The sequence below is a fragment of the Pelodiscus sinensis genome, chromosome 3 (assembly GCF_052426305.1).
Source record: "Pelodiscus sinensis isolate ZL-2025 chromosome 3, ASM5242630v1, whole genome shotgun sequence".
Taxonomy (NCBI): domain Eukaryota; kingdom Metazoa; phylum Chordata; order Testudines; family Trionychidae; genus Pelodiscus; species Pelodiscus sinensis.
Window position 1 is genome coordinate 104622568 of NC_143054.1, and position 19927 is coordinate 104642494.

The 19927-nt window shown below is 39.7% G+C and overlaps 1 protein-coding gene across 9 annotated transcripts in view; it reads left to right on the plus strand.

Annotated features, from left to right (window-relative positions):
- The window catches only part of UTRN (utrophin), a 559106-nt gene that overhangs the window by 419811 nt on the left and 119368 nt on the right, over nt 1-19927 (plus strand). For all 9 annotated transcript variants that reach the window (XM_075924350.2, XM_089777288.1, XM_075924351.2 and 6 more), the window contains 4 exons: nt 26-155; nt 11659-11927; nt 14936-15082; nt 16561-16639. In XM_075924350.2, the coding sequence (XP_075780465.2) occupies nt 26-155; nt 11659-11927; nt 14936-15082; nt 16561-16639 (625 nt within the window). The remainder of the gene's footprint in view (nt 1-25; nt 156-11658; nt 11928-14935; nt 15083-16560; nt 16640-19927) is intronic.

Genomic DNA, 19927 nt, shown 5'->3' on the forward strand with positions numbered 1-19927 from the left:
CAACTCTTGTTTTTCTTTGTATAAGGCACTGAGGCGTGAACTGAAGGATAAAGAGCAAACTATTCTGAATGCTGTAGACCAGGCGCGAGTTTTTCTTGCTGACCAACCAATTGAGGGCCCAGAAGAACCAAGAAAAAACCTGCACTCAAAAATGGGTCAGTTATTGTTTTCTTTATATTTGGAATGTATAACATGAATGTAGCAACATCAAACCACTTTTTAGGTCCCCAATATACATTTTATAACTCATTACTTGAGTAGCCTCCTTGAATTTCTGAAGGACTGGGGCATTTCACATCCTATAAGTTGATCAAGTATAACCATCATTGATTTGTAAATATCTAGTGTTCAGTGGTAGAAGAAAGAGATGTACAAATAAATCATAGCCTATATTTTATATTAAAATACTAAATATTTCGTATTTTTGCCTTTCATTATACATTCAAAATAGAATAACAACAGTACAGTTTCATATATTCTTTGTGCAGTAGCAAAGGTATGCACCTGAAATCCGATTCAAACAACATTGGCGTATAAGCCATTTAAATTGCATATCTCTTTTTGTAAAACATTAACGAAAATAGATTCTGGACTTACCTGATAAAAAATGCAACACGTTTGTTCTAGATCATTTGTTATTCATCTCTAGGAGATAATTGAGCTATTTAAGTCTTTAACTCGTTAGTGACTGCAAGAGTTGACTCATATTTAGCTATTTTCAGGGACCCGAGAAAAAGTAGTAAGTCTATGCATAGTTGTTGAAAAGAAAAAAAGCATAATAATTGTGTAAGTACATAGTACATATAGTAATTATCTAAGTATCATGGAGCTATAGAGTAAATTCGTAATTGTTTTGCTGGTGTTATTCTGAAACCTTACTGCTGAAAATTGCATAGAAATTGTACTAGAAATTAATACTGGCTGGTTGAAACAAATGAACATTTTTTGGTTGACTAATACTTCTTGGTGGTTGTACTAGATGGTTTCTTCTGCAATTTTGAAACAATCAAGAGAATAATTATTTAAAAGTTGGTAATTTTGCAACTTAATTGATATATTTCATATTTGTCCAACACTTCAGGAAGTATCATGAAGATGAAAAATAATACATTTGCAAAATGACTTCAGCATATTTTATGATGTGCGTCTCTAAAGGTGTATAAGCACCCAAATCAAGCTGTGACAAAACACACAATTAGTGCCAAGTGTTTTATATTCAGCAATAATTGTCAGGATTTGACTTTTGTAAGCTGGTCAGTGTTGAATGAAAACATGAGTGTGCAATATTATGAAAAAGATATTCAAAGGTGGTGGGGACAAACTAAGAAGGTTGGTGACCGTGGTAAACTGCCAGATGATAATTGGCAGGCAAATGGTCTGTGAGTGTTTTATGAATATCTCCTGGTGATAAATCATGTTGCAAAAACAGTACCATGATGTACATAGATCATAGAGTTTGAACTCAGAAGAGGATCATTGCATTGTCTAGCTTGACCTCCTGTATATCATAAATAATTCGGTTCTCTAGGTTACCACTGCATGGAAACCAATAACTTGTATTTGGTTAAAGCATATTTTCCAGCAAGGCAGCCAGTCTTGAGACAGCCAGGCTGCCACTTCCCGTAGGAGTTTGTTCCAGTGGTTAATTGCCCTCACTTACATTTCTTCCTTAGTTCTAATTTGAATAAGTCTGGCTTCAGTTTCCAGGCATGGGTTCTTTTTATGCGTTTCTGCATTTTACTAAATGTGCAGATAGTCCCATTGATTAAAGCACTATTCTACAGGAGTAATTGTAGCAGAGTCTGGCCTTTAGATTGTATTCTTCCTGGTGCAGGTTCCTTCTTTCAGTCTCTGCTTATCTAGCACAATGATGTCTATAAGTGGATTAAAGCCTCCAGATACTACCCTTATACAATAATAACACAATAAGAGAGTTTTTGTTTTACTTAATGAGAATATATCTGGTAATCCACCTCTTGCACTGGGAGGCAATACCAGATCTTTCAGAGTAAGGAGGGGGGGAAAAACCCTTCCCAAACACATAATTGTAGCCAATTATGCAAGGATATACCTGGGGCTGTACTGACATAAATACCTTCACAGTCTGTGTAATTTCTGTGTATGCAATGACATGAAAGTTCTGGAGTAATGCAAAATGATGACCATCTAATTCCAATAGGAGACCAAATCAGTGTCTTGAATAAACAAAGGATTTGGTAATCTCACTGCTCACCTTGCATATTAAGAAAATTACTGTATTTCAAGAATATTTCATAGATATTGATAACATTTTAAAATAGATCCTATCAGACTTATTTACTTTCAGACATTGTTTTTTGAAACTTTCTCTGATCTTTTAGAAAAGGCATTTTACAAAGATAAATTGAATTGCACTGTAATTTAGTTTTTGTATTAGATTATTTAGCCCAATGTTAACTCATTTTATAATCAGATTAATGTAAAAGTTCATCCTTTCTGTCTAGGCATAAAGTGTCTTAGGGCTTGTCTGCAATGGAACACTGAAATCTGAATCAACTAAAGGTGAGAATTTAAAGCATGTTAGTTAAACCACATTAAATCACATGGACACTTTGGAAGTAAATTAAGATTAACTGAATTAGGGCAATTCAATTCTGAATGAGTATCTCCACACAAGGGTTTAATGAGGTTTAACTAATGCAATATAAATTCATGCAAATTAACTTCTGTGGACAAGATCACCGATTGCAGTAGTATGGAACACATGGAAAGGCAATGAGGAAATGCACATGGAGCAATAACATGAACAATCTGCTAGACTTGTGGTTTCGATGGGTACCCAGCCCACATAAGCCTGAGAGTTATGTTAGTGGGTTGGAGGAGCTAACTGGAGAAATTGGTGGAGCAAATACAGGCTCCTTAGTTGGAGAAGTTTCTTTTTCATTGTTACTTGAATGCACAGGATTTTTGGTTGTCAGGTGTAGTGGCAGTAGCCAATACTGTTTCTTCTTTGTGACACTCATCAAAAGGTTGTGTCCACTCACTTGCATGTGGACTTTGCCACAGGAATCCAGACCTTTTTCAGCACAAGATTTGAATGGCAGGGCGCTTCATTCAAGGCTGTAGTTTAAAACCGCTCTGAAACTTGCTGGCTGAAAATATGAACAGGTCTCTTTACAGAGTATTCTTTATAGGAACCACCTCAATGCCAATGCTCCAAATTGTTTCCTGGCTTTCTGTTTATTTCCAGATCCCATTTAAGGTTTGTCATATAAATCCTTCACTGAATTGGGTCCTGTTTACTTCAATGCCTACCTGTGTCCATTAGTGACACCGCAATAGTTGAAATTGTTCGTGGTCTAGTCCCCCACGGTTTAATTGCAAGGAGATTAGCCATGAGGCACACTCTGTGCTTGGTCCTCAACTGAGAAATTCATTTCTCTTCTCAGTTCACAAGAGCCTGATTCTGTTAACCTTACAGCCTCTTAGCAAGGCCGGTTTGCTCCCCTATACATTTTATGGAATGGAAGGAGTACTTTGAGTGTGTTGGAAAAATGTGGATGTAAATCTACAGGAATGAGTGTAGGATTTGCTCAAAGAAAAGACATTTTAAAAAAGTCCCCAAATAAATACATTAAGTTGCTTCCATTTTGCAAAAAATATTGGGACCTCTGATTTGAGGTCCCAACACTTTTGCAAAATGAAAGAAATTTGTGGTAAAAATTGTTGAGGCTATCTTGTGCTAGTCACGTATATAGGACAAATAATAAAAATTATAAATAGCTATTTTTCCTGAATTTCCCTTTTAAAAATAGAAAGGGATAGGGATAAGCTTTAGTATACTTTTCTGACAAGCTCAAAATTAAACTGTGGGTTTTCAGCTTCCTCTCTAGTAGGCAAATCTTCTTTTTCCTGTTGTAATACAGTTACCCTTTTGATATTCCTGCTGGTGTACTAATTCAATGACTGTTCAAGAAAAAGAGCTCTACGTGGCTTGAAACCTTGTGTGTCTCACTAAAAGAAGTTGGTTCAATGAAAGATTGTGCTTCACCCACCTTAATTGGCCTGGGAATCACATGGCTACAACTACACTGCATTTAATATTAAGGGAAAACATGTAGTACTAGCACCCCATTATTTCCCTTTAATGATGACTTTACACGTTCTTCTTAGAAATGTCCGCCCGCAAACTCACTTTTCAAATATATAGTAACGTAGTAATTCATTCATCTGCAGATTATAAGTAATTAGTCTTTTAATTTTCCTCATTCTTTATAATTTTTTAAATGTTTTCTTATTTCAAGAGTCTTCAGTGCTACTCGAAGAAAAAAATCAAACGGTTAATATGGAAATAACCCCAGCTATATGCACAGAAGATATATGCATTATGAGAAACTACTGGCATGCTGTGTTATGCCTGCATGGATGGCTGCTTTGAATTTGCCTAATGGCCATGTTTTTGTAGTACAGTTGCTTCTTATTAGCTAAACTTCTTGCTCCTGTAATGCTTACAACAAAAAAGTAAGTCTTCTGCCAGGGTGATTAGAAGCTCGAAGAATACTTTTCGTTGGAGTGATGCTAAAGATATAATCATGTGATGATGATACTGTTGAATTCTTCTGATTATGAGCTTGACAGTATCCCATTATGTCTGTTTCAATGCTCTGAAAAGTACTCATAATGACGACAGTGTCATTTGCACCCATTGCTTTTTACTTCAAAGACTCACTGAACTGTAGAAGAGAGAACTTGTTCTGTATAATTGGGGGAATGGACATTAAATTGGCTCTAGTTCTTCTGGGCTGTTTAAAGAGCATAGAAAAGGTAAGGGAAAATAAACTTCATTATGGCAGAAGGAGGACCGTGAGCTCCTGTCAGTCTCTAAAGATTGAGGAATGAATAAGAATCAGTGCTTAAAAAAACCCAAAGAGCTGGTGGAGCTAGGAGCAACTTAGCATATATAAAATAAATATGTAAACAAGCAGCATACTGATCATACATAATATTTTCCTTTTTACGTATTGTCCACTCTTTGAAATCTGTTTGCTTGCCTTAGTATTCCGAACAAGAGTTTTCAATCTGAGTTTTAAAAGTTTACATCCCATTGCAGCTTACTTCTACTAGACATTGAGAAAAACTTTGCTATTTTTGTTACTTTGTGATACAAGATATTTACTGAAATGAAGCAGTTGCCACCAGAGCAGTGGATTTTTTTCTCTTCCTGACTCCAAGGTCAGTTAATATTTTTCCTCTCTAGTAAACAGATGGTCTGATGAATATAGAGCTTTTCTTACTTTCTGAGCAGCTGTTGCAGAGGAGCTAATATAATAAGTACCATGAAAAAGAGACTGATCAATCAGAAGATTTCATACTAAGTGAAGACAAAAAAAGTAGCAGCTAGTTTACAGTGTTCTTGTCACAATATAAAGGAGTTGTGTATCCCTGTGCCAGCTTATTTAATGATGAATGATGAAAAGATTTCCTAACCCTAGGAAAACTGTCACTGTTAAATCATCTTTTATGAAATCAGGTCTAGAGTTCTACTCTATGAAACCAATGTCAGTGCAAATGTGTTCTCTGCTTTAAAAAAGTAACAGGGTACTTATTAATGTGTTGAGCTGTGATAGTGGCAAATACAGTTATGCAACACATATTTATCTCTTAAGTGAATAGACGTCTAATGGTTTTATACCTCATAAAACTAAGTATCTGGTTTTATTTCCATAGTAAATGTATTTTTAAAGCTAGTTCCACCTCATAAGGAATTTATAAAGTAAAACTATCTCAACACATTAATACAACTAATATTTTTCAAATAAAATTCAACAGACACATTTGCACAATGACAGCTAATTAAGAAATGACCTTCACACGCCTTTCTCAGCCCCAGGACAACATATCTATTTTTATTTCTGTTCCATTCCGATTTTTATGCCACACCTGTCACCATGGACTCGAGGTGCAAGCGACACAGTAAGGGATGTGACTAACATCTGTCACATGTACTTTTCTTCGGTTTTAGCTAGCAGCACAAACCAGGTAAAATAATCTTCCTTTTTCTCTTCCCCAATGCTTGCCATTGCCACCATCTTTTGGGGGTCGTATTAGTATTGTGATTTCCCTGCTCTTCGGTTTCTGTATCTAATACTTAGGGATGTTAAATTTAGGGTAAGACAATAGGTTCGTAATACTTTTAAAAGACTAAAGCACAGCAGGAGGGGACCCAGTGCAAGCTGGGACAGCTGATTCCTGGCTCGCACAGGTGTCTCTCCCCCACCCCCCGTTACGCACCAGCTTTTTAAATGTTTAGGCTGCTGTGATTTAGCCTTTTGACTGTATGAAGAGCCTGGCAGCTCTTAATACATTTAAAATGCTAAAGTGCAGTGGCGGGGACCCAGTGCAAGCCTGGAATCAGCTTTCCCTGCTCGCGCCAGATCCTCCCTGCTACGCTTCTGATTTTTAAAGAGCCGGCAAGGTAATATGTTTAAAAAGCAGAGGCGCGGCATCTGGGACTGGGCGTGAGCTGGGAATCAACTGATTCCCAGCTCATGCTTGATTCCTGCTGCTACTCTGCTTCCCCTGCCCCCCGCAGAGGAACTGTGCTGGGGGAGGGCCATGGGTAGTCGACTAGTCGCTTACATCCCTACCAATACTGTCATCGAGTACTGTCAGACTTGCTTTCCAATCAGGGAGAAGAGTGAGGCCTTTCTTGTGACTATCAGTATCAATCAGCCAACACCGCATTCAGAGAGATTTCCCATTTTACTAGAGTTGATGTTAGTTAGCTCATGGCTTGTGTTTATTTAAATTATCACTGGCCACCTGAGCAAGATAATTAAGATACTGTAGCTCACCACCATTTTATGCAGCTCTACCAGTTTCTTTTATTTAGTTTTTAAATCCTCCAAAAAGGGTCAGTATTTTTTATCATGAACAATTTTAATTTTTTAAACTTTTCCATTTCTAATAAAAACCTGCAAGTTATTATACTGTACAGAAAAACAACTATTTGCAAGTGCATTATCCTAGAGGGAAATGGAAAATGTATATGTTGATTATATTTATGACCGTATCAATATATTTGGTATACAAGATATTATTTTGAAATAGTCCTAGGACTCTTGCAATCAGTAACTGACTCTTTGTCATTTGATTTTAATCAATTAAATATTATTTTAGAAAAGTTCATGGCAGTTTTAAATTCTTAACATTAATAATTCCCAAATAAATTAAACTGAAATCACTCTTTCTATCCTCAAGTAATCAAACCTTCTGTTGTTGTCCTTCCTGTATAATGTATGACTTGAGCAGTTGTATCACCTTTTAAAAAATTGTTGTCTCTGTCCCTTTGGAGAAATCTGTTGCAAAGGTTGAGGTAAAAGATTATCTCAAAATTGAGTGTAACGGATTGTCCTACAAGGTAAACTATGTTACAGAATTCTGTGATGGAATAGCTCAAATGGCACTGTGGAGTCTGAGATTTGCATGTTAGCTATAGGAAACAAAACACACACAACACAACCCCAACCCCAACCACAGAACAATATTGAACCTCTGCATCTCATATCTTCCGAAGTGGTTCTTAACATCCCTATTCAAAATTTCTGTAAAAGCATCTCTCAGAATGGTCTCCAGCTTTCTTCATTCTCTCATCTCAATATTGTAAATATTGGATATTCATCATACCTAGGTTACAAGTTCGTAGGTGCCCAGCAATCTACATACTTTCTGTCATGAGCATTCGAGGAAGTCCATTCTATAAACATCCCTGGCACCTCCAGATGTAGTCAGCATCTTGCTTAGGTATGGCTCTCCAAACTAAAATGACTTCAGAGTTTCCCATAACAGTTTGTAACATTCTGGAAATAGCCTGGAATATTTCCTTGAAACATTTGGTAAAATTGAGTGCTCCAAACGTCCCTCTGCCTCTTTCTCCAAAATATTTTGTTTCATTTTAAAGAGATTTTTCCCCTCCAGTTCTAAAATTCAAACATGCTCTGAAACTACCCAGCTATTCTGCTGATATATGCTCTGAAATTGACAGTCATAGATTCCAAGGTTAAAAAGAACCAATGTGATCATGTAGTTTTAATAGAACAGGCCATAAAAAGTTCCCAAAATTCTTAGAATAGACTTTTAACCAAAAAAAAAAAAAAGATAATCTTGTTTTGAAAATAGTCATTGATGGAGAATCCACCACTAGCATTAGTAAATTGAACTAATGGTTAATTAGCCTCTGTTACGTACCTTGGGAACAATCTAGACTAGTGAGCAACTGTCCATACACTGCCCTTTACACTGCCCTTTACACTGCTTTGCTGTTGTTGTCATCACTCGCGGACTGCTCACAAGCACCCATCAGCATGCAAGTCACTCCCAGTTATGTCAGTGTGCATTTGCAACCTGCCAGTCACACTCAGGCTTTTACCAACCTGAACTGTATTGCAGGGTGACCCCTGCACACTGCTGGTAACAGATTTTTAACCAGAAAGCTTTGTAATTTCCAGCTCTTACAAAGGCCATCATTTTATTAATAGTAATGATATACACACATCCTATTATCCGCAATGGAGTTTAACAAATATTCAATTTAAATACACTGGCTTAGATAAAAGAATAAAACACATTTATTAACTACAGAGTAATAGATTTTAAGCGAATATATAAGTTATAAGGCATAAAAGTCAGAAATAGTCACAAGAAAAATAAATGTAAAATGCAGCCAGTGCTTAATTTAACAAACTATGTTAAATTTAAAGCAAAGTTTTTCTTACAACATGCTCTCAACAGTATTTGTCAAACTTCTTAGACCAGAACCATAAAAACAGTCATACTGGGTCATACTAATGGTCCATCAAGCCAAATGACCTGTTTGCCAACAGTGGCTAATGGCAGATGCTTCAGAGGGAATGAACAAAACAGATAATCCTCAAGGGATCCCATCCCTTATCTCCCACTCCCAGTTTCTGTATAATGGCAACACTCTCCCTTTTTCTGCAGTGAAGAGATGGATAGAGAGACATCAGTGAGGTGTTCCCCCTTTCTTTTTATACTCCCCTCTCTCCCCTTGGAGAGGCATTTCCAGCTGAGATCAGGAGACAAAAATAGTCTCTGGACAGAAACTCCATAAGCTATTTGCTAACATATGCATTTCTTGTCTCTACTTCCTTTCTTGCCAAAGAATGACTATTTACAAGGTAATGGCCCAATAAGATTGTTTATACTTGGCTGAGGTGATAACTTGCCCTTTGTCTCTGCACAACAGGTTGGGCCAGCCTCCAGATTTGGAAAAAATGTAATTAACTTCTCAGAATGGACTCTCATAACTTGACCTCTAATGTTGCCACACGTAATTTAGTAAGATAGCAATGATCAGAAAATTATAAGTTTTCAAATGATATCTCACAAGGCATACTTTGTAAATGACTATTACAATTATGTATAAGGGGAGAATACAGGGGTGCAGGCTATCATAGTCTCTCATTAAAAATATACACCTTATTTCCAATGTACATATTAACGCTATTCAACATGCTTTGTTAAGTTGTTTTTTAAGTTTCTTTCCTTGTTTGGTTTACATAGTCATCAATAAAAGTGGCGAGGAGTCCTGTGGCACCTTATAGACTAACCGAAGTGTTGGAGCATAAGCTTTCATGAGTAAAGACCCACTTCGTCAGATAACATGCATCCGACGAAGTGGGTCTTTGCCCACGAAAGCTTATGCTCCAGCACGTCGGTTAGACTATAAAGTGCCACAGGACTCCTCACCGCTTTTGCAGATTCAGACTAACACGGCTACCCCTCTGATACTTGATAGTCATCAATAAAATTTCTTCCAAACTGTTCCCAACAAGACTTTGTCTCTGCATTTTATCAGAAATTATAGGAAAAGGGATGTTTTTACAAAACTTGAAGTACTTCTGCTTTCAGCTATTCTGAAATAGTTTTGGATGATGTTTCCATTCTTGTGTGTACCAAAACTAAGAAATGGAGAGGTTCACAATAAATAAGCAAGTTTTTCAAACCTCTTAAAATTGGCTAATAACAGTTCTTGTTTAATCTAAACAGGTTTCTTTATCCATGCTTACCCTAGCTAAGGATATCTGCTTTTCTCAGCTAACGTATGAATAGTAAGGACTTGAATATTTTTACAAGATTTTTGTGCTAATTGTTCTCAGCTAGGTAGGAATGTTAGAAATCAGGAGGGTAAACAAACTGATTAGTATGCAGCTTTATTAGTAGCATATTATTAACATATTTTAACACCATGATAATATATTTTGACTGCAGGTTCCCCTGATCCCTACCCCACAGAAGCAAAGAATAAAAAATAAAAAAATTGTTCCCTTTTTTTCTTTGTTATGGCTATCTGATTGATAAGCCAAGTCTGTTATAAAGATATTTTAATGGCTATCTTCTGCTAGATGGAAGGTTTTTTTCACTCATTTGACCTCTTTCGTCTTGTTTCATTGATGTCATTCTCCTATTTATAGACATCATTTATCTTTAATGGTTAAAACTGCAAAAATAAAATGTTCCTAAAATGCTGCTGCTTTTCTGAACATAAAGTATAATACCGTTTAGTGGGTGTTTTGGTTTGTTTAATCATAAGTTTCTTTTGCTGTTCAAAGTATTTCTTTGCCTGCTGAAATTGTGTGTCTATAGAGTGGGGTTCTCTCGTAGGAAAGAGGAATTCTTTGGGTGTTCCTGTATTTGTTTCAATCACTGTAATAACAACCTTCCCTCATATGAAGGGGGCTGGATTAAGCTGGTTTCAGAGCTAACTGAGGCCGCTTTAAGGGCATGGCTTCACTACAGAATTAGGTCAATTTTATTTATTTTGACTTTGAGCATCTGATTTAACAAATGCAGTTTGCATGTCCCCACCAGGTGTCCGGGGTCGACAGAACACATCTTCATTGCCACGGGATGCACTGTGGATAGCCATCTCACAGATGTGGCATCAGATGGGAATTCAGGGCGAGGGTGTTGATGCCTTTTGGGACGAAAACATTGTTAAGAGTGATTATGGGTGCAGGAGAAGGGTCTCCCATGTCTTTCATTCAAAAACAACCTTGTCCTGTGATATGTTTGTCTAAGCTCCTTTATTTTCATATGGCATTACTGTGTGTCCCAATAGCCCTTATCCACCATGCCCTATGTGATTTTGGCATAGATATCAGTTTCATTGTCTGCTTTGGAGCTCTGCCTGCATAGTCTGTTCCCTCCTCCCTCCAGCAATCAGAGAAAATGTGGTTCAATTTATTAGAGAATTGAAAAAGAGAGAAAAGGGCAGAGATTCATGAACTGAGAAAGTGAAGTTCCACACTATGTAGATTACTCTTCCAGATTCCTGAGGTACAACAAACCCCAGTAGCCCGTCCTAGGATCTTGCCTTTTATAATATATGGACATGAGGATGAATTTCTCAACACTAAGCCATGTTGTTCTTTAGGAATAAAGTTTTGCTTTTCTTTTCATTTAATTTAATTTGTCAGCATAGACATTTCTTGTTGGTTTGTTTAAAGAAAGATCATCTAGATTATGATGAGCTCTGAATTGCCTGGAAATCTTATCAGTTAATGTCTTATTGAATATGCTCCTTGTACAGAATCACACCTGTTCAACCAAAAATGAACACCAGCTTAAAAAATAACTCTAAACCTCCTTTCCCTACAGAGTTGACCCCTGAGGAGAAAGCACAGAGAATTGCCAAAGCTATGCGTAAACAGTCTTCAGAGGTGAAAGAGAAATGGGACAGCCTGAATGCCAGTGCCAACAGCTGGCAGAAGCAAGTGGATAAAGCACTAGAGAAACTGAAAGATGTGCAGTGTGCCATGGATGACCTCGATGCTGACTTGAAAGAGGCTGAAAATGTGCGAAATGGCTGGAAACCAGTTGGAGATTTACTGATTGACTCACTGCAGGAACATGTTGAGAAAACTACAGTAAGTATGACATTCTTTATGAATATAATTTGGTTTGTATTAGTCTGTGTAGAATTCTAAATTCCTTCACACTTTCCATGTCTATTATAAGTACATATGCACCCACATATTTGGTCTATATAAATTCCATTGCAAAAACACTTTGGTTATGTCTATGCTGACAGGGGTATTTAGAGTACACACACTACATGCATCCCCTGCATGGGAATAAATGGCAGTGTAGACAGTGAAGCACTGCTTAGGCAAGTAAAGACACACCAGGACCTTAGGGGTACCCTATTCAGCTGTCTATATGCCCAAGCAATGCCTCCACTCATTTAAGCTGCTATTCATAGCAGTGTAGCAACTACTGTCCCCACCCCCAGAACCAGAACCTTTCCCTATTCCAGAGAAAGTGTCCAGCAGTAGGGAGGCAACAGGGGAATGCATTGTCAGTTCCTCATTGCTAGAGTCTTTCCTGCTGCCTCAATTTCTCAATTTAGTGTAGATGCAGGCTGCTTTTCACTAGTTACCCAGGCCCTACAGCGGGGTGGGGAATAATTTTTGCCCATTTGACTCTCCCCCCTTCTCACTAGGCACCCATGCCCTAGAAGAGGCTTGGCACACTCCCATACTCCCAGGCCAATCAGGGCTTGGGGAGTGTGGGAAGCCTCCTCCTATGCTGCAAGGAGCACGTGACACTTAGAAGTGCTGCGTGCTCCTCGCAGGGCTGGGACAGAGCAAAGGAAACTTCATACAGCTCCCCCGCCCCCAGGCCCTGATTGTCTTGGGGGCAGGGGAGTGCATGAAGCCTGCTTCACTCTCCCTCCCTCCCCATCTTGCAAGCAGCGCGCAGCGCTTCAAAGCATCATGTGCTCCTGGCAGGGCAGGAAGAGGTTTCCCACACTCCGCTGCCCCCAGGCCAATTAAGGCCTGGGGGCGGGGGAGCACACAAAGCCTTCTCCGCTCTTCCCCCGCCCTGCGAGCAGCGCCCTAATTGGCCTGGGGGCAGCAGGCCTCCGTGGATCGGATCCACCCGCTTGGCCGGCCAGATCCAGCCCACAGAGGCCCTTTTGCTCACCCATGTCCTAGAGTGTGAGCAGACTTTATAGGTAAGTTTGCTAACGGGCATTTCCTATCAATACAGTTATTAAACTTAAAGGAAATAGCTAGTTAAGGCAATATCAATAATTGTGACTAACTTCATTTATATTCCTTCGTATGCAAATGTTGTCATACTCAGAAATACTAAGATTCCACAGCTCCATAACAAAATCTTTTTTTCATTTCCAATGTTTAAGCTCCCATAATGATTCTACTGACCAAAGTTAAGCACGGGTTTACTTCTGACCTTAGCATATAACATTACTCATGAAAGGATCAATGGTCTTTCATTGTTTTAAAAAACAGATTCCATCTCTATATGTATTATAAACAATTATATGCATGTATGGTACTATATAAGTAGTATATCTGACTCTTTCATTTTACCAGTGTTCATGCATACATGAATAGGGGTTTACACCTCCTTCCTCTGTAATTTTGTTTAAACTTTTGAGTTCAGTGGAACATAAAAATGTTGAAGGTACGTCTAAACTATGTTCTAGTTTCGAAAGAGGATATGCAAATTCTGTGACAGTAGTCTGGATGTGGTTTTTTCAGGAAAAAAAAACGTTTTTCAAAAAAACCACCACGTAAACCTCATTTTTTAAGGAAGAGCAGGGTTTTTTTTCTGAAAAAGGGGTCCCCCCCCAAAAAAAAGCATCCAGAATACATTCACTTTCGAAAGATCCACTTTTGAAAGTGAGATTGGAAGAAGATATGTACATTCCCGTGGGAATTTGCATATCCTCTTTCGAAAATAGAGCGTAGTTTAAACATAGACACACTCAACCACATCCAAGCTGATTTATATCTAGGCTTTTTTTGATTTAAGAAGAGTAATGCACACATTGCTCCTCTCCCCCCCGCCATTTTAATATATAGTAAACCAAGCTCTAGAATGCTGGAGGGAATAGCTCTTTGTTCTTGTGTTAAGAAGCAGTTTGTCATATCTTAATGCCATTTCTGCAAAGCAGGGTAAAACAAAGTCCATTAAATTTTCATTGCTGTGAAAAGCAGAAGGAGCTGCTAGATCTGTTGGGAGCCAACAAACCAAAATTTTCCCTCTTGTCTCCTGTTAATGGAAGTGACAAGGGATATTTTCAAGGAAGGTGGGGAATAATTGGATTGTCCAATCCTCCCCCCCTTTTTGTTTTCTGGTTGTTTTTGGCTTGTTCGTTGACACTTAGTCAAGCTCTTCACAGCGCCATTTGCCATTACTTCCTCCACAGTAAGAAAGACATTTAGTGAATCTTTTCAACAATAACTAAATTGTTTAATGTTATGTTAAGTTTAGTTTGATTCAGAAATTTTTTTATTGTGATAGTTTTAGCTGAGTCATAATCCCCTAAACTACTATATTTCTTGTCTTTGAAAGATGCATTGCCTCATGCTTTGCTAATTCAAAAATGAAGTATTTAAATAAAGATTTAATTGAGGAACAATAGTCAGCCTTATTCAATGCATTTTATTTAAGAATCCTTGATTTGACCTTGTATTTCTAAAAATCATTGTAGAATATCACAATATTGGATTAAATCCGCCCTGTGCAAAATAACCACAAAGCCGTATGCGCCCCCAAAAACTTACTTAAGGCTTATTTTTGAGGACTTAAATGGAATGCATGTAGGGTAGACTTTTTAGGGTAGACACAGGTCTCTCAGCACCTGTGTACAGAGGTGGGTTTATAGTGAAGTCAAATATTACAATTGGGCAGACTCCTTTCCAATCAAATCCTACTTAAATAAATAGGCTTTCCTCCATAGAGAGCGCTAGTTACTTCCATTGCATGCTTTTGTTTAGCACTTCTCACTTATACTGTCATGTCAGTCTCAACCAAATGTAACTTAGTTTTTTGTTTAGCATGAGAGTTTTTATTCTATTCTGTAAGAAAGTGGTCAAGCAAAGGTGTGTGTTTGTTCTGTCAGGCTTTCAGAGAAGAGATTGCACCAATCAACTTGAAAGTTAAAACATTGAATGATTTATCTAGTCAGCTCTCTCCACTTGACCTTCATCCGTCTCTAAAGATGTCTCGCCAGCTGGATGACCTGAATATGCGCTGGAAACTTTTACAGGTATGGCCTTTTCCTTAGGAGATGCGTTGTCTGAAATGGGGAGGGAAAAGTGCTTTAGCAGTACTCTTTTTTTTCCTCTTACGAAACAAATTATTAACTTTTTTCATTATTGCTCTCTTGAGTGTGTTACCATAGTGGCAAAAAGCAATGAAAGGAGCTGTCTTTCCTTCACTCTCTTGATTGATAGCCTTCCTTTTCTGCTCTCTCAGCAGTTCACTCACTCAAGGGACTATGTTAATTTTTAGAGACTAGATCTTATTTTTGTTTCATCTTTGTGATAGCAATATTTGTACCAATTTGTAAGCACTGAAATAACTTCATAAATCATAGTTATCGAAACTTTTGAAAGTTGGCACATATGTTTCTGCTGCGTTGCCACCTGGGTAAAGGTTGGTTTTCTTTTTTAAATGTCCGGTTTCCATCGGGAATTTTTTGTGTGTGAATAATGTGAATACTGATAGGTCTGGAACTCTGGAATGGGGGGAGGGGGGGAAGAAGTGAAGGCTTAAGATAACAAAACATGCTCGAGAGGTATGGAGTAGATTCATATTGCTTATATTTGACTGTTGGTACTTCAGTGGGCCTAAGACTGGTATAATAAAATCTGTGTATCTATTGGCTTATTTACAGTTTAGTGCTGAATAAAATAATGAGGATCGATCCTTAATGTATTTGTCATATTTAAGTCAGTTTAACAATCTTTTCAATCCCCCCCCCCATCACAATCTTTCACGCTGTTTTTTTTTACAGTCCACTTCTATTAATGTTGATTTCCCCAAATCTCAATTTTTTTTCTTGCCACACAAAGAAGGAATTGGGGGAAAACAAAATGTTTTGAAAAGGGAAAAAATATGTCTCCTGTATCTTTGTTTCTGGGAACCTGCAGAGTTAGGATATAAGCTTCTTGGCTACTAGACTCAAAACAAAGTGGGAGGCAAAGTTATTAACATTTCTGAAGCATCCCTTCTTGTCTCTCAAAATGTAATTTGTAATTGAAATGATTTTCTGCCTTAAAGAGAAGTACCTAAGCAGCCAAGCCCCTGCTGCATGTGCTTAGTGCAGTTTAATTAGTAACCCATAAGGAAGTCTGGATATCCTGTCAGCCAGTGAAGCAGTGTGTTCAGAATAGTCCAATCTTGTAAAGGCAGCTGTCAGATTGACACAATCAAATAGAGTCCTGCTGACTAGGGACAATTTGGGCAAGAGATGGAGAGCAAAATCAGAAAAGTCAGTGTACAATGTAGATCACTGTGAAAGTTGTTCAGTATTGACCTGTATTGCTTTACCTAAGTGCAATGTTATCTTGCATTTAATGAGCTACGAGTAAATGTGTTAGATGCATGACATTTATTTGGAATGGAATGCAAACCATTGTTTTTATTGTGGCTCCTACTTTGCAGAATAAATATGGATCTTTCGTGTGTGTGTGTGTGTGTGTGTGTGTGTGTGTGTGTGTGTGTGTCTGTTTGTTTGTATAGGTCTCTGTAGAGGATCGCCTTAAACTGCTGCAAGAAGCACACCAGGATTTTGGCCCTACATCTCAACATTTTCTCTCCAGTAAGTGCTAGTAATAAATTTAAGAAAGTATCTTCTTTGATATCCTTAACTGACCATATTGTTCAGGAAGTTTCTCTTGCTTGTAGTTAACTACTTTGTTCTTTCAGCTCAGTTCATTCTGTGTTCCTCCTCAGACTTCTTCATTTCACTTCAGCTCTCTATTATATTCCATTCTCATGGATCACCCAGGTGTCTCCACGCACAATGGTTCCAGTTCTGGTTATCTAACTGCTCGTTCTTTGTTTGCAGATTTTGCTGCTTTTCTGCACCTTTTTTTTATTTAACATAGTGTCACATGCATGAGTTCTTATCCCATTTCCCTCTGATATCTATATTCTTTTCAATCATAGTATCTCTACCTCTGACCTTAGCTACCAATCTGATACAAGACAAGAGCTGGTCAAACGTCTTTTTTAAAAAATGCATGCTAACCAAAAGTTGAACGACATTTACTGTGTTTTCAGAAGTGCAAATGAAGAGAAAAGTCCAACAAAACTTCTTTCTTCTATGGGGAAACAATTGTATTTATTTATTGCCATGTAATGATTTTTTAGAAATTTAGATCTGGAACCTTCGAGTATTTATAGGATTTTTCCTTGGCCCACATTTGACCCATTATAGAAATGTGATGGAACTAAAGAATAAAGATCCATGTCCAGTTTCTGAACCTTTCTCTCACCCAGAAACACCCCCAAAGCTCAAGTATTTTGAGCTACATGGTGTTAAATTAGGTCTATCTCTATTTTTTAGATGAGCCCTACAATTATAATCATAGCTTTTTGTCATGTATTGTCTTTGAGTGCTTTGAGATGGGTGGATAGTGACTTAACTCTTATATTGCACTTTGATTCTATAGATCTCAGTGTATTATATGCGAATACATGACACAATGCTAGGAGCATCTTGCCAGCTAACAAGTCAAATAACCTAAAATAATTTTTAAAAACCCTCTAGATATCTAGTCTCCATTTTTCAGGAAACCTAACTGCCATAATCTTATTTCTGACCCCTAAGTGCATTTGAATTAAAGAGCCCGATGAAAGAGTTGCAGTGTAACACATTTAATTAAAAAATATAGGTGACACACAGGACAAAGATTTTTAGAGCAATTCCTCAAAAATGATGAGACTTATTTGCAGGCTTGCCAGATTCTTCAACTGTGATCCTCAGAACAGAGCGACTTAACACTTTCTTTTGTATAAATGATAAATAAAATGTATCTAGAACCAGGGAATGTCTGGGAAACTTGAGACCTCTGAGTAGTATCAGAATTTTTACAGCTGAGGAGGCATTCTCAAGCTGCATTACTAGCATGCCTCTGCTTGTTCTAGAGCACTGGTCTCCAGCCTTTACACCGAAGATCACTTTTTAAATCTCAGAACAGGGGAAGATCTACCGCCCTGCCCCTTCCTTGAAGCCCCGCCCTCTCTATTCTCCTCCTGTCCATCACTTGCTATCCCCAGCTCTTACTTACACACTCTGATAAACAGTTTATTTTTAAATTATGCAATATATAAAATTAAAATCAGGTGTTTATAGTTATGAAATAAATGGTCTGTTTTTTATTCATGCTATTTAAATCTAAAATGAAGCATTTATAATTATACATTTTGTGGGGTCAGAGTTCTGCGGCTGGGGGCAGAGGAGAGGGAACAGGGTGCTGGGAGGGCAGAGGACAGGGTTCTGCAGCAGGGGACAGGGTGCCAGTGGGGACAGAGTTCAGGGAATGGGGAACGGGAATAGGGACAGAGTTCTGTAGCTGGGGACAGAGGAGTGGGGTTTGAGGAGCGGGGACAGGGGGCAGGGTGCCAGTGGCAGCAGAGTCCCTTGCATCTGCCTCCTCCCAGGATTCTCCCCTGCCCCCCCAGAGGGAAGCCAGCACGTGCCTCCTCTGGGCCTGACTCCCTCTCCCTCCCCCCCACAGAACAGGGAAACCCCTCGCGTGCCTGCCCCAGGGACAACTCCTCCGCTCCTGCGGCAGGGCCAAACCCCTGTGGGCGCCTGTCCCGGGGCCAAACCCCCCTTCCACGGCGTGGCCCGGCCCATCCCCTCTCCTCCCGCAGTGTGGCCAACCCCCCTCCCGTGGCGCAGCACGGCCAACCCCCTCCTGCAGCATGGCCAACCCCCACGGGCGCCTGCCCTGGGGCCAAACCCCCCTTCCAGAGCCCTGCCCAGCCCAGCCCAGCCAACCCAACCCCTGCCCTCCCCTCCCGCAGCATGTCCAACCCGCAGCCCCCACGGGTGCCTTCCCTGGGGCCAAACCCCCCTCCCATAGTGCGGCCTACCCTGGCCCAGCCCAGCCAACCCTCCCCCCCCCCCCCCCCCCCGGCCAACCCCCGCCCTCTCCTCCCGCAGTGCGGCCAACCCCCGCGGGCTCCTGCCCTGGGGCCAAACCCCCCTCCCGCAGTGTGGCCCGGCCCAGCCAAAACCCGGGGCCGACCCCCGTTCCCACAGCGCAGGGAAAACCCTGCGCTCAACTCACCCCTCCGGCGCTGGCGGCGCAGGGAAGCCCTCCGCACTCCTCTTCCAGGGCCGACGCCCCCTCCCCCAGCATGCAAGAGAGCTGTGGGAGGGAAACAGCCCGCGCACTTCCGGAACTCCCAGAAGTGACGCGGGCTTCAGACAGGACCTCCGTCCACCCCGCGGGAAGCTGGCACTACACTAGAGGTAGGTAGTGGAGCTTCTTGGGGGTGGGGGGAAAATGGAGGGTGGGGTTGCCCGAACGCCTCGTGATCAACTGGTCGAGGCCTCGTGATCGACCAGTCGATCGTGATCAACGGGTTGGTGACCACGGTTCTAGAGGAATGTCCCTTACGGAGTCACTCCTGACTCCTCCTTCTCTACAAAGAACAACCTGACATAGGGGACAGCTTGAAACGTTGTCACAACCCACACTCTAGCTCTTCCCTGATCTATTTCTGTTATCCCGCTAATGTTTTATTAGTGGGAAGACAGTTGCACTCTTGCTACATCCTTTCTCAACTTGGAATCCTTGGGCTCCTTATAGCTCACTCTTATGTTGGTAAGGCTTAGCCATCCCTCAGAATTTTTTGATCCATAGTTCCCTAAATGAAACCCATGCTACTGTCCTAAAGTTTTGAGAAATACTAGCTTGATATTTCTGTAATCTCTGTTTTACAGATCCACAGTTCCACAACTCTGCAGCTAGCTTTTATATTCTTAGAAGAACAGATTTATTTCAGTTAGTTATTATGTGCATATGCACTGTCTCTCAGCCTGCTGTACCCTCATTCAAAGCCTTTCAGCCACCCTGTTCAATGAATCCCT